Source organism: Oncorhynchus mykiss, chromosome 1 (assembly GCF_013265735.2).
Source record: "Oncorhynchus mykiss isolate Arlee chromosome 1, USDA_OmykA_1.1, whole genome shotgun sequence".
Taxonomy (NCBI): domain Eukaryota; kingdom Metazoa; phylum Chordata; class Actinopteri; order Salmoniformes; family Salmonidae; genus Oncorhynchus; species Oncorhynchus mykiss.
This window is the reverse complement of record NC_048565.1, coordinates 11979337-11994864: the sequence shown is the minus strand read 5'-3', so window position 1 is coordinate 11994864 and position 15528 is coordinate 11979337. Positions and strand designations below refer to the sequence as shown.

The 15528-nt window shown below is 46.0% G+C and overlaps 1 protein-coding gene across 1 annotated transcript in view; it reads right to left on the bottom strand.

Moving 5' to 3' along the window:
* LOC110534688 (prolyl 3-hydroxylase 2) overlaps positions 1-15528 on the bottom strand; it is a 102501-nt gene that overhangs the window by 30212 nt on the left and 56761 nt on the right. Inside the window, exons 2-3 of the mRNA XM_021619656.2 lie at positions 6354-6506; positions 3745-3934 (exon numbers count right to left, since the gene is read on the bottom strand). Coding sequence (XP_021475331.1) covers positions 3745-3934; positions 6354-6506 — 343 coding nt within the window. The remainder of the gene's footprint in view (positions 1-3744; positions 3935-6353; positions 6507-15528) is intronic.

Here is a 15528-nt window from a genome sequence, read left to right as displayed (position 1 = left end):
TCTCTCCCCTCGCTGATAGTCTCTCCCCTCGCTGATAGTCTCTCCCCTCGCTGATAGTCTCTCCCCTCGCTGATAGTCTCTCCCCTCGCTGATAGTCTGTGTATTGGTTCATTTGATGTCCAGCCCATGTTTGTATTTGTTGCCCTCACACATTGGAGAAAAAAGCCTGATGTTATCAATGAATCATATTTCAATTCTTTAGGAGAGGCAGTCTTTTTGATTTCATGATGCTGTGGTGTAACGTTACTGTATTGTTCACTGATGTCAGGCTGGAGGGGCTGGAGGCAGTCAGTCAGTGGAGAGGACAGGAGCCAATTGGATAGTGGCGATAGTGGTGGTGATGGTGATAGTAGTGGTGGTAGTGGTGATGGTAGTGAGGCTGATAGTGATAGTAGTGGTGATAGTGAGGGTGATAGTAGTGGTGATAGTGAGGGTGGTAGTGGTGGTGATAGTAGTGATAGTAGTGGTGATAGGGGTGGTAATAGTGAGGTTGATAGTGACAGTAGTGATGGTAGTGGTGATAGTGAGGGTGATAGTACTGGTGATAGTGATAGTAGTCGTGGTGATAGTGATAGTAGTGGTGATAGTGATCGTGATAGTAGTCGTGTTAGTGGTGATAGTGATCGTGATAGTAGTCGTGGTAGTGGTGATAGTGATGGTGATGGTAGTGAGGGTTATAGTGATAGTAGTGGTGATAGTAGTCGTGGTAGTGGTGATAGGGATGGTAGTGGTGGTAGTGGTGATAGTGAGGGTGATAGTACTGGTGTTAGTAGTTGTGGTGATAGTGATAGTAGTGGTGATAGTGATCGTGATAGTAGTCGTGGTAGTGGTGATAGTGATAGTAGAGGTGATAGTGATCGTGATAGTAGTCGTGGTAGTGGTGATAGTGATGGTGATAGTGATGGTAGTGAGGGTTATAGTGATAGTAGTGGTGATAGTGATAGTAGTGGTGATAGTGATGGTGATGGTAGTGAGGGTTATAGTGATAGTAGTGGTGATAGTAGTCGTGGTAGTGGTGATAGTGATGGTGATAGTGATGGTAGTGAGGGTTATAGTGATAGTAGTGGTGATAGTGATAGTAGTGGTGATAGTGATGGTGATGGTAGTGAGGGTTATAGTGATAGTAGTGGTGATAGTGGTTGTAGTCGTGGTAGTGATAGTAGTGGTGGTAGTGATAGTGATAATAGTGGTGATAATGATGATAGTGGTTGTATGATTGATAGTATTGTATTATGAAGCCAAGATCAATGATAAAAATTTAAAAAATCCTTCATTCTTTATAAGTACTGTAAATTAATTTATGAGCAGATGAACTCCTTTCATTGAATCAGATGGTTTATTCATCACAAAAACATTTGATGTTGGCAATTATTTTAATGATTACTTTATTGGCAAAGTGTTATGTCTGTCGTCGGAATGAGACCAAAGCTCAGCGTGGAAAGTGTACATCTTTCTTTCTTTTTTAGATGAACACCAACAAAAGAATACACGAACGTAGCGTTCTGCAGGCTACCTAGTAACTGTGCAAAAACAAGATCCCACAAACTCAGGTGGAAAACAGGCTGCCTAAGTATGATTCTCAATCAGAGATAACGATAGATTGGGAACCATACCCGGCCAACGAAGAAATAGAAAACTAGAATGAACACCCAAATCACACCCTGACCTAACCAAATAGAGAAATAAAGTAAAGTTATTGTGGGAGAGGTGGAAAAATGATTGTGATCGATCAATAATGACAAACCTCCTGGCATTGACAACATAGATGGAAAGCTACTGGAGGACCGTAGTTGGGTACACTGGTCTAAGATAGTTAAGGAGCACGTCATACAGATCCTATGAGGCTATGCATGTGCAGTCGTACACAGACATACACACACGGCTAACACAGTATCCCACCACAAACACACACCATTCACTAAGGAGGAATGCGTGAAGTACACATTACACTCTGTGTTGTTTAAAACAATCAATATGTTACCTTGAAACACTCTCTGGACTAGCAATTAGTTTTTCCTGCACTCATCTTCACCCTTTTAGAGTTCCTTTCAACATGTTCAGTGGTCTGTTGGATCACTTAGCCAAAGAGTAACTTGTGGCTATAACAATGTTTTGAAACGACAATACCAGGATATTACACAGGAAAGGCCAAGAACGACAATATGTTTGAGGAGTTTGAGGAGTCATTGGTGTATCAAGTCTCGCGTGACATTTCCTTTGAGCGGCCAACAGAGATGAAGGGAGGTATTTCAAAATGAGCTCTGCCATAAAGCAGTCCAGGTGGAAAAATCATTTATCTGAAAAAAAGGATCCTCGAGGAGGTAATTTACGCTAAGTAGATCTCCTTCAAAATGAATGGCACAACCACATGAGATATGGCGTAGGGATAACTGCTGTTAAATAGAGTTTACCGGTACTCCCTTCAAAATGAAATAGCAGTCCATTTATTTGAACATTCATGTTGTTTTGACCTCATAACATGAAAAGAATGTAACAATTTCCAAAGCAAGGGAGTAATTTTTGTGAAATCAATCAAGATTCTGTTTGCAAGAATGTTTCAGCTAATTCTTCTTAATCTGAGCAAATGTTGACCCAACCATGGCAGCCATCTCAAACTTCACCTCATTCAAATATGTTGTAATCTATGACTAATCTTCAACACAAAAAGTGTCTAGTGTTGGGAGAAAAGTCACGATAAGATTAAAAAAAGGGTCTGTACGCCATATCAAAACACTTCACCAAGAGCAGTTTCTCATCCTACATTAAAGCAACACTTCCATAACATGATATGTTGCTGTTTTAACTCAAGGCTGTGTTTCTCTGAGGGGGAGAGTTACATTTTGCACCAGGGGCTTGTAAACAATGTTAACCACCCGCTGAAAGAAGAGAGCTGTTTATAGTCCAGCTTCACCCCTTCTCTTAGCTGTAAAACAGAAAGATCAACTACTAAAGTAGACCGTTTCAAGTCATTTAAAATGTAAAAAATAACTGTAGAAATTCTTATGTATCTACATGTATAGACTATTGACTTCAAAATGAAAGCTAGACAGTCAGGGGTATCAACAATGCCGAAAGTGATGAATAGAGGACAAATTTGGGCAAATTTTGACAGCGAGGCAATATAACCAATTTTAAGTGGGGTCCTCCGGACCTCGGTAAAGACCAAATACGTCCTGCGAGGCAAAATGAGTTTGACACCTCTGACCTAAGGTGTTCTGGTCTGGCACTGTGGAGCCACACTCAGCACACAGAACAAGCAGGTCACATCCATACACCACATACTACATATTCATGTATGTCTATTCATGTCAACAAACTGAGTCACCTAGCATCAGAGTACAACAAGAGTTGAATTCTTTCAGAGCCAACAAATGCAACTCTGAATTCAGTAAAACAATATGTAAAAATAAAAATATATAAAACAAAACATGAGACAATATGAATAACATAAGACACAACATAGACGCTACATATAGGTGTTATAGACCCTACATAGATACTGCATAGGTGTTATAGACACTACATACAGGGATTAGACACTACATAGCTGTTACACACTTCATATAGGTGTTATAGACCCTACATATATACTACATACGTGTTATAGACACTACATAGGCGTTATAGACCCTACATAGGATGTGTTCTAGACCCTACATAGGTTTTCAAGACTCTACATAGACACCACAAAGGAGGTGTTATAGACACTAGAATGATGAAACATAGGACAAGATAGTGACTGACCTGAGATCAGTTGGTAGAGGCTGTAGCGGTAGAGGATATGGTCCTGCTCCTCGAACCTCTGGGGCCCCTGGCAGAGGGCCCGACACTCCACGTCAGCCCTGTAGTACTCCTGGAGGGCCTCCTCGAACAGGGAGATGGCCTCCTCATAGTTTGCATTGTCATACAGCTTCACCCCCGCTGAGAAGGACCGCTGTGTGGAGAAAAGGGGAGAAAGGGAGGGGTGAAGGGTGGGAAGAGAGAGAGAGAGAGGGGTAGAGTGTGGGAAGAGAGAGAGAGGGGAAGAGAGAAGGTTGAGAATAGGATAGAGGGGGAGAAAGGTAGGAAGAAGAGGATTTGGGAGGAGGACAAAGTGGGAGAGATAGAGAGGATAAGTGAGGGGAGCATTGGGGAGAAAAAGAGGAGGAAGAATTTAGCTGAGCTTGGGACCATGATAACTATACACACAGAGTTGCAGCCAAGACAGTTACTGTGAGCTACTCAATACAAGTTGCATCTGCCTGCTACATGACAAAAACATAAGAGTAAACCTGTGTAGTGTAGTCTGTATGTGGAGACAGACAGACACCACCGAGTGATACAATGAATGACAACAGTGTGTGTGAGCATTGACACAGCCCTCCACAGAATGACAACAGTGTGTGTGAGCATTGACAGAGCCCTCCACATAATGACAACAGTGTGTGTGAGCATTGACAGAGCCCTCCACAGAATGACAACAGTGTGTGTGTGTATTGACACAGCCCTCCACAGAATGACAACAGTGTGTGTGTGTATTGACACAGCCCTCCACAGAATGACAACAGTGTGTGTGTGTATTGACAGAGCCCTCCACAGAATGACAACAGTGTGTGTGTGTATTGACACAGCCCTCCACAGAATGACAACAGTGTGTGTGTGTATTGACACAGCCCTCCACAGAATGACAACAGTGTGTGTGTATTGACACAGCCCTCCACAGAATGACAACAGTGTGTGTGTATTGACACAGCCCTCCACAGAATGACAACAGTGTGTGTGTATTGACACAGCCCTCCACGTAATGACAAGTGTGTGTGAGCATTGACAGAGCCCTCCACAGAATGACAACAGTGTGTGCGAGAATTGACACAGCCCTCCACAGAATGACAACAGTGTGTGTGTGTGTATTGACACAGCCCTCCACAGAATGACAACAGTGTGTGTGTGTATTGACAGAGCCCTCCACAGAATGACAACAGTGTGTGTGTGTGTATTGACAGAGCCCTCCACAGAATGACAACAGTGTGTGTGTGTATTGACACAGCCCTCGACAGAATGACAACAGTGTGTGTGTATTGACACAGCCCTCCACAGAATGACAACAGTGTGTGTGTCCAGTGTGTGTGTGTATTGACAGAGCCCTCCACAGAATGACAACAGTGTGTGTGTGTGTGTCCAGTGTGTGTGTATTGACAGAGCCCTCCACAGAATGACAACAGTGTGTGTGTGTCCAGTGTGTGTGTATTGACAGAGCCCTCCACAGAATGACAACAGTGTGTGTGTGTGTCCAGTGTGTGTGTATTGACAGAGCCCTCCACAGAATGACAACAGTGTGTGTGTGTGTCCAGTGTGTGTGTATTGACAGAGCCCTCCACAGAATGACAACAGTGTGTGTGTGTGTCCAGTGTGTGTGTATTGACAGAGCCCTCCACAGAATGACAACAGTGTGTGTGTGTGTCCAGTGTGTGTGTGCATTGACAGAGCCCTCCACAATCAGACCTTTATTGGCTTCCGTACTCTCCGCAGGCAAAGGTCAATGGCCTAAACTTCTCCTCTCATTAAACTGTAGTGACCACTGTCATCCTAAAGACATGAAAATGTTTCCACAAAAGACAAAACAACCATTTAGACAAAGAATGCAGCCACATAAAGTTTAATTTAGAACGGCTAAAGAGAGAAAGAAAGCAGGAAAACAATGTTAAAAACAGCCCCCGGTTCAGCTGACGCTAACTGGCACGGACTATGTATGAATCTGTACTGTAGGCAGGATTCATACAGTATTCAATGCAATACGAAGACCTGACAACACCATCACGTTCAACTCCAAGACTGTATACCAAATTCTACTTGGCAGAAAGAGGCAAGAGGGTTTAAGAGAGAGCAACCCTGCCTGGTCCTGCCAAAGCAACGATAAGGCAAGCACTGGGTGCTCTGAGGAGCCTCTATCTGTATCAGGGCCTGTTCCAATAGCATTCAAATGCATCCTTTCTCCCTTTAGGTAATTACTGACCCATAAGTGATTGGATAAGTAAAAGCATGGTTCCTTAGCACACTATTGCCAATCCAACCATGTCAGATTAGTGATTAGTTAATCAGGGAAAACAGAATAGAAGGATGTCGTTTAAAGGTATTGGAACAAGGCCTGAATTTGTTAAATCATCCAAAAGGCATTCAGTAAATTCCATGGATCAATGACAGTCTAAAGAACACTGACACTGAGGGGAGGTTTCCCGGACATAGATTAAGCCTGGTCTTGGATTCAAAATCATTCTCAAAAGAAAAACTCAATTGAAAATACTTCAGGGTCCAGGACTAGGCTTAATCTGAGTCTGGAAAACCGAAACAAAAAAGTCCCTGTTCCACACTCTCACCTGATGTGGCCGTGCCTCTCTGTCCACAAAGTGGTCCAGGTCGGTGCCCTCCAGAGCCTTGTACTGCTCCAGGTTCTGATCCATCTCCACGCTCTCCGGGTTTGCCTGGAAATAGGTGTGGGCCGCTGCTGCTGCCTTGTCCAACTGTTTCAACTATACAGGGAGGATGGGGGAGGAGAGAGAGAGAGAGCAAGAGAGAGAAAGAGAGTGAGAGACATTAGCACAGAACACCAACTACATCAGTGTGGCCGAGGTAAGTACAGGACAATGGAGTATATTAATGACAGTGTTCACCTCAGGAAGTGGAGACACACCCTGACCCTCCTTCTCATCACCGCCCCCTTCACATGAAACACAAAGGATGGCACTGATCCCACACAAAGACGATACATGTCTAATTCACCGAGACAAGCTTTCCCAGCCTCCTACACCAAGACGAGCTTTCCCAGCCTCCTACACCGAGACGAGACAAGCTTTCCCAGTCTCCTACACAGAGACGAGACAAGCTTTCCCAGTCTCCTACACCAAGACAAGCTTTCCCAGTCTCCTACACCGAGACAAGCTTTCCCAGTCTCCTACACCGAAACAGGCTTTCCCAGTCTCCTACACCAAGACGAGACAAGCTTTCCCAGCCTCCTACACCAAGACAAGCTTTCCCAGTCTCCTACACCGAGACAAGCTTTCCCAGCCTCCTACACCGAAACGGGCTTTCCCAGTCTCCTACACCAAGACGAGACAAGCTTTCCCAGCCTCCTACACCAAGACAAGCTTTCCCAGTCTCCTACACCAAGACAAGCTTTCCCAGCCTCCTACACCAAGACAAGCTTTCCCAGCCTCCTACACCAAGACAAGCTTTCCCAGCCTCCTACACCAAGACAAGCTTTCCCAGCCTCCTACACCAAGACAAGCTTTCCCAGGGCTTTCCCAGTCTCCTACACCAAGACAAGCTTTCCCAGTCTCCTACACCGAGACAAGCTTTCCCAGCCTCCTACACCGAAACGGGCTTTCCCAGTCTCCTACACCAAGACGAGACAAGCTTTCCCAGCCTCCTACACCAAGACAAGCTTTCCCAGTCTCCTACACCAAGACAAGCTTTCCCAGCCTCCTACACCAAGACAAGCTTTCCCAGCCTCCTACACCAAGACAAGCTTTCCCAGCCTCCTACACCAAGACAAGCTTTCCCAGCCTCCTACACCAAGACAAGCTTTCCCAGGGCTTTCCCAGTCTCCTACACCAAGACGAGACAAGCTTTCCCAGCCTCCTACACCAAGACAAGCTTTCCCAGTCTCCTACACCAAGACAAGCTTTCCCAGTCTCCTACACCAAGACAAGCTTTCCCAGCCTCCTACACCAAGACAAGCTTTCCCAGCCTCCTACACCAAGACAAGCTTTCCCAGCCTCCTACACCAAGACAAGCTTTCCCAGCCTCCTACACCAAGACAAGCTTTCCCAGCCTCCTACACCAAGACAAGCTTTCCCAGTCTCCTACACCAAGACAAGATTTCCCAGTCTCCTACACCAAGACAAGACAAGCTTTCCCAGCCTCCTACACCAAGACAAGACAAGCTTTCCCAGCCTCCTACACCAAGACAAGCTTTCCCAGCCTCCTACACCAAGACAAGCTTTCCCAGCCTCTTACACCGAGACGAGACAAGCTTTCCCAGTCTCCTACACCGAGACGAGACAAGCTTTCCCAGTCTCCTACACCGAGACGAGCTTTCCCAGCCTCCTACACCAAAACAAGCTTTCCCAGTCTCCTACACCGAGACGAGCTTTCCCAGCCTCCTACACCAAGACAAGCTTTCCCAGTCTCCTACACCGAAACGAGCTTTCCCAGTCTCCTACACCGGAGACAAGACAAGCTTTCCCAGTCTCCTACACCAAGACAAGCTTTCCCAGCCTCCTACACCGAGACGAGCTATCCCAGTCTCCTACACCGAAACAAGCTTTCCCAGCCTCCTACACCGAGACAAGACAAGCTTTCCCAGTCTCCTACATCGAGACAAGACAAGCTTTCCCAGTCTCCTACACCGAGACAAAACAAGCTTTCCCAGCCTCCTACACCAAGACAAGACAAGCCCTAAGGGTATTGATTACTTCTACAGAAGTGGCCACTCCAATTGCCTGTAATCACCCCGAGGCAATGGCCTCAAAGTCTTTGATTATATTGATGCTGACAGTGCAGACACTGCAGCAGCTTTCGAATCAAATCAAACTTTGTCACATGCGCCGAATACAACAAGTGTAGACTTTTCCGTGACATGCATACTTCCAAGCCCTTAACTAACAGTGCAGTTCAAGAGGAGTTAAGAAAATATTTACCAAATAAACTAAAGTAAAAAATTATAAAAAATAACAATAAAAAAAACAATAATGAGGCTATATACAGGGGGTTCCAATACTGAGTCAGTGTGCGGGGCACAAGTTAGTTGAGGTAATTTGTACATAGGTAGGGGTAGGGGTGGGGTAGGGTAGGGGTGAAGTGACTATGCATAGACAATAAACAGCGAGTAGCAGCAGTGTGCAAAACAAATGGAGGGGGGGGGGGCATTTTATTAATTGTTCAGCAGTCTTATGGCTTGAGGGTAGAAGCTGTTAAGGAGCCTTTTGGTCCTAGACTTGGCACTCCGACACCACTTGCCGTGCGGTAGCAGAGAGAACATGAAGTAAATGTGGTGTATATCGTGCCATTCAAAGAACGGGGTCAGGTTCATGACCTGACACCTTTTCTGTACAAAAAGATAGTGTTCATTAAGATGTAGGATTGGCATGGAATCTACTGTACCCTAAGAAAGTGGCATATCATTAGCTACAGTTCAAAGAGGACCGTAAAACCAGTGCTGACTTGAGCATAAAAATACTAAATACTTATTTACAAAAGGCCTCCTGCAGCCTATCATTCATGAAGTTATCTAGTTTACAGTATGAATGCTTCTGGTTGAGCAAGAGATCATCAGGAGAGAAGAATAGTGATTTTAAAGGACACACTGTTCTTATCCACATCATGTCGGTATGGAAATCCGCCATTCATTCAGTCAACATCACCCTCATCTGAAACATGTGGGAATCAAAAATGTTGGCATATTGGCGTGAAATAATGATCCCAATCCCAAGCATTATCTTCCATTACAGACAAATGCAACTAGAATAACAACAGAAGGATGAAATGGGGCCTTCCAAGCATCTTTGACTTCTATCAGAGGCCTCCTGAACTAACCACTATCAGAGGAATGATAGGGTGTTTTAGTTAGTGACATGGATACTGTACAGGCCTCCTGAACTAACCACTATCAGAGGCCTCCTGAACTAACCACTATCAGAGGCCTGATAGGGTGTTTTAGTAATAGTGACATGGATACTGTACAGGCCTCTTGAACTAACCACTATCAGAGGCCTGATAGGGTGTTTTAGTAATAGTGACATGGATACTGTACAGGCCTCCTGAACTAACCACTATCAGAGGCCTGATAGCGTGTTTTAGTAATAGTGACATGGATACTGTACAGGCCTTGGGGCAGACAATCTAAATGAGCAGTCACACGTTAAACGAAGTACAGCTTATAAAGGCTTTATAGAGCATACATAAAGGCTTCATAATAATGACATATAGAGTATGATATATGCTTAGAGATCATTTGTGAAGCATTCATGTAGTGCTTATGAAGCCTTTATGTATGCTATATAAAGCCTTTATATAGTTGTAATTCGTTGTAAGTGGGAACAAATGAGCTCAGTAAAAGCCAGCAGCTGCCGACACAATCTCCGCTCCGAAGTGCTCTGAACTCTCACACAGGGTCCATGTTAACTAGCCGTAGAACAGCCCAATGGTGCTTTCAGTGACCTGTGTGACATTTGTTGACTACCAGCAGGTCTGTTTCGACACTGATATTTCCCCATACATGTAGTGTTATTCTAAAAGTTCTCGAAGGCAGTAGCTCTTAAATAGTTTTGGCCAAAAACCTAATGATTTTATAACGTTCCTGACAACATGCTATTTCCATTTGTTCTCCAGACAAATGGAATTAGCCAATGTTTTGTTCCTTTGAAATAGCCAAGACACACCAGTGAGGACCATAGCACCATTTGGGAAACTGTGCAAAGGCTCCATAGCTGGTGAATATAACCAGACGAACAGCATCATTCACTAACAGCACTGAGCCCTCAGCAGACAGACATGATTCATCCTGTGCTGTGAAACTTGAGGACTTAATTCTCCTGTCTTCACCAGCACCGCTGCAGTTATGAAGCACAGGTGGGCTATTGTACAAGTCTTTGTGAGAACTTCCAGATGTGTGGAACGTAAAGGCAACATTTTTTACCTTGGGACTACAGTTAAGAATAGTCTGAGACCAGGGACCAGGGACCAAAGACCCAGCTCCAAGCTTTTAACTCCACAACCAGCTCCAGACTCTCTCCTGACCAGAAAGGCTGGCTTCAGACTCTCTCCTGACCAGAAAGGCTGGCTCCAGACTCTCTCCTGACCAGAAAGGCTGGCTCCAGACTCTCTCCTGACCAGAAAGGCTGGCTTCAGGCTCTCTCCTGACCAGAAAGGCTGGCTCCAGGCTCTCTCCTGACCAGAAAGGCTGGCTCCAGACTCTCTCCTGACCAGAAAGGCTGGCTCCAGACTCTCTCCTGACCAGAAAGGCTGGCTCCAGACTCTCTCCTGACCAGAAAGGCTGGCTCCAGACTCTCTCCTGACCAGAAAGGCTGGCTTCAGGCTCTCTCCTGACCAGAAAGGCTGGCTCCAGGCTCTCTCCTGACCAGAAAGGCTGGCTCCAGACTCTCTCCTGACCAGAAAGGCTGGCTCCAGACTCTCTCCTGACCAGAAAGGCTGGCTTCAGGCTCTCTCCTGACCAGAAAGGCTGGCTCCAGACTCTCTCCTGACCAGAAAGGCTGGCTCCAGACTCTCTCCTGACCAGAAAGGCTGGCTCCAGACTCTCTCCTGACCAGAAAGGCTGGTTCCAGACTCTCTCCTGACCAGAAAGGCTGGCCGCTGAGCCCTTTTCTTGGGGCTGTGCCGATCAACAATCATCCTCTCCCCCCCCACCCCCCCCCCCCCCCCTCTCCTTTTCCAAGCAGCCTCTTTTATCTCTGCTGGAGAGGAGCAGGGGAAAGAAAAACTGTGTGGACATGCTTGGTTACCTCTGAAAGGCAAAACAGTAAACTGCCGTCGACTACATTCCTGCACAGTCCACCTCTCCCTCTTACTGCCCATGCCGAGGCTAACGGCCTGTCGGCAGGACAGCTGGGGGGACGGGGGAGGCATTTTTGTGTCCCATCCAAATGCTGACCTCTCCACTTTTCCGGTAATCACAGCTAATTCCACCATAGTTTTCTGCGTCCGAGAGTAAGAGCCAAGGATAGGGCTGTGGCGTCCAGGAGAGGAGATGGGGGAGATTCAGCCACCTGGGGAGTGACTAACACCACCTACCACTCTGCTCTGCTCCTCTCCTCTCCCCCAACCCCCCCAGAGAGGGTCAGCAGGAGGAATGGGGATAAAGTCCAGCACGCCACTGCAGTACAAACACAGCTGCGTCTTAGCACTGCCAGACCGATTGTCCCGAGACATGAGAGACTAGAGAGAGAAAGCGGAGGAGGAGACTGCCATCCAGCTTTGATCATGGGGAGCCACCAAACCATCACAAATCTCTGTTCACAATTCTATATCAACATCAAAACCCTTAGAGAAGGTCAAAGTGCCAAAAGTAAAGTTTTCACAACATTTGCTTAAATCTACATTGTGTGAAGTAGTTTCCTCTTGGAAAAACAGATGTTTAAAAAAAATGGCGCAATTAAATTAAAAAACAGTGAAGTAAGCGTGAAGGTTCCCTATGAAAAACTGTAACATGAGGACCTCAGGGGTATCCCACTGGCAACAGATAGGACTGGAGGAGCCGTGCTGAGTGACTCATTCTCTAGTGATGGTAGATTTACAGCGAAACTCCACAGTGCTGACCTCACACATCCAGTGAGGTCGCTGGTTTATGGAGAGAGGAAAGATCTGGGAGGCTGGAGGGGCTTGGAGGAGACTTCCAGGAGTACAGTATCAAACTGTCACATATTAAGGCATGATTCAACCACTCAGATTATTTCATTAGAAGCATGTGCACATAAATCAAACCCCCTGAAATGAGTCAAAATATCCCCTGAGTATGACAGTGCAGATTAAATGTTTAAAGATGGATTACAGCACGATAGATGAACAGTATCAAATGGTGTGTTTGGTAGCACAGGTAGTGCTGGTATATCAAAAACCTTTCCATTATCAAGAAAGGAGACTCGTTTCAAAAAGTGAAGTTGAATCAGCCATATATTCTCTTTTTCAATCTCTCTTACATGCATCGGTGGGATTTCTCCGGGGCTGTGTTGAGTTGCCGTGGTGACAGACTATTAGTAAATAGGGGAGGTTTGACCCCCTAACCAGGATGCGAGGTTGGGATGAGTGGGATGGATGAGAAAACTTACGGTTCCCACAGAATCACTATCATTCTGATACAGACGGTCTTCCAGTAGCAAGTTTTCCCAAAATAGATCAACTGCTTTCAGTTGACCTTCCCAATCCTTGTTATCAACGGTTCTTTATAAGGCTCTCCCCACAACAACATGTTCGATTTTTCCTTTCATTTCAAAAGAGAAAAAAAAAATGTATACACACGAATATGTATATCACCTGTTTAACTGCAAAGCTCCCAACCCTACCATTAACCACCAGCACTCCTTGTACAAAGGAGCACCTGTATTGGGGGAAATAACTAGTGCCCTCACTCTGCCCTCCCAGCTAAACACTAACCTGTGTTAGGGACCACACACACACACCGAATGTTGATCGGCCGTTCGTTTGGCGCTGCGTTTTAGGGACCACCTGCTGGTGGACGTCTGACTGCTGACATTTTCGCATTGCACTTGGTTTGCAAATCACAGCCCGCTCTCTGTTCAGAGATGCTAGAGCTCTAGAAACCCTTCTACTCACTCTGAGTAAAAACCTCTTGATGTGGGATAGGTGAGAAACTCAAGTCAAATGTGCATGTCTCTCTCCCCAGGAGCCACCCACTTTAAATATGTAAATAGTGCTGTAGCCAGGCCGCTGTCACGGCAAGCACATACTGTATCCCTCCCTCTCAAATGATCGAGAGACAAGCACGTACTGTATCCCTCCCTCTCAAATGATCGGGAGACAAGCACGTACTGTATCCCTCCCTCTCAAATGATCGGGAGACGAGCACGTACTGTATCCCTCCCTCTCAAATGATCGGGAGACGAGCACGTACTGTATCCCTCCCTCTCAAATGATCGGGAGACAAGCACGTACTGTATCCCACCCTCTCAAATGATCGGGAGACAAGCACGTACTGTATCCCTCCCTCTCAAATGATCGGGAGACAAGCACGTACTGTATCCCTCCCTCTCAAATGATCGGGAGAAAAGCACGTACTGTATCCCTCCCTCAAATGATCGGGAGACAAGCACGTACTGTATCCCTCCCTCTCAAATGATCGGGAGACAAGCACGTACTGTATCCCTCCCTCTTAAATGATCGGGAGACAAGCACGTACTGTATCCCTCCCTCTCAAATGATCGGGAGACGAGCACGTACTGTATCCCTCCCTCTCAAATGATCGGGAGACAAGCACGTACTGTATCCCTCCCTCTCAAATGATCGGGAGACAAGCACGTACTGTATCCCTCCCTCTCAAATGATCGGGAGACAAGCACGTACTGTATCCCTCCCTCTCAAATGATCAGGAGACAAGCACGTACTGTATCCCTCCCTCTCAAATGATCAGGAGACAAGCACGTACTGTATCCCTCCCTCTCAAATGATCAGGAGACAAGCACATACTGTATCCCTCCCTCAAATGATCAGGAGACAAGCACATACTGTATCCCTCCCTCTCAAATGATCGGGAGACAAGCACGTACTGTATCCCTCCCTCTCAAATGATCAGGAGACAAGCACGTACTGTATCCCTCCCTCTCAAATGATCAGGAGACAAGCACATACTGTATCCCTCCCTCTCAAATGATCAGGAGACAAGCACATACTGTATGCCTCCCTCAAATGATCAGGAGATAAGCACGTACTGTATCCCTCCCTCAAATGATCGGGAGACAAGCACGTACTGTATCCCTCCCTCTCAAATGATCAGGAGACAAGCACGTACTGTATCCCTCCCTCTCAAATGATCAGGAGACAAGCACGTACTGTATCCCTCCCTCTCAAATGATCAGGAGACAAGCACGTACTGTATCCCTCCCTCTCAAATGATCAGGAGACAAGCACGTACTGTATCCCTCCCTCTCAAATGATCAGGAGACAAGCACATACTGTATCCCTCCCTCAAATGATTGTGAGACAAGCACGTACTGTATCCCTCCCTCTCAAATGATCGGGAGACAAGCACGTACTGTATCCTTCCCTCAAATGATCGGGAGACAAGCACGTACTGTATCCCTCCCTCTCAAATGATCAGGAGACAAGCACGTACTGTATCCCTCCCTCTCAAATGATCGGGAGACAAGCACGTACTGTATCCCTCCCTCTCAAATGATCGAGAGACAAGCATGGGCGTCAAGAGTCAGTAGCAGTCACCAACCAGGCAACCAGCATCTACTGCCTTCCCACAAACTGGGAAGAACTGGGGAAATCTGGCAGCCAATGGCCTGCACACAAAGGAAAAACCTCTTTACGTAAGCTGCTTTCTGGAAACACACAATGCACATACCTGCACCTTGATGGACATAGCTGTCATGGAGATGAACTGCATTGAGAAAAAGTGAAATTCACAGTTATGCCAGAGATAGCTTGAATGTGTTGAAACCTGCTCCATTGTAGTGGGGGGTGGGTAGATTTAGAGGCATTATGTCAAAACTCCACAGTACCACACTGTGTACGCTACAGTATATCTGAAGTCAGGACACAGAAATGGAAACAAGCAGATATGTCAATACTCCCTAGCCTCATCCAGGCCTATTACTGAGTGAGCCTTCTCTTGGGACCTGTAGAACAACAACACCCTAACTACACTCTAATAGCATTGAGTGCATGTAGCGTTTGAGGTGTCAAATGTATGCCAGTGGTTATTACATGTATAAACATTCTTCACCACTAAAACACCCGGCATAGCCTGCTAATCCTTCACTGGCAGAAGTTTTACCTTCGCTAAAAAGGTTCACC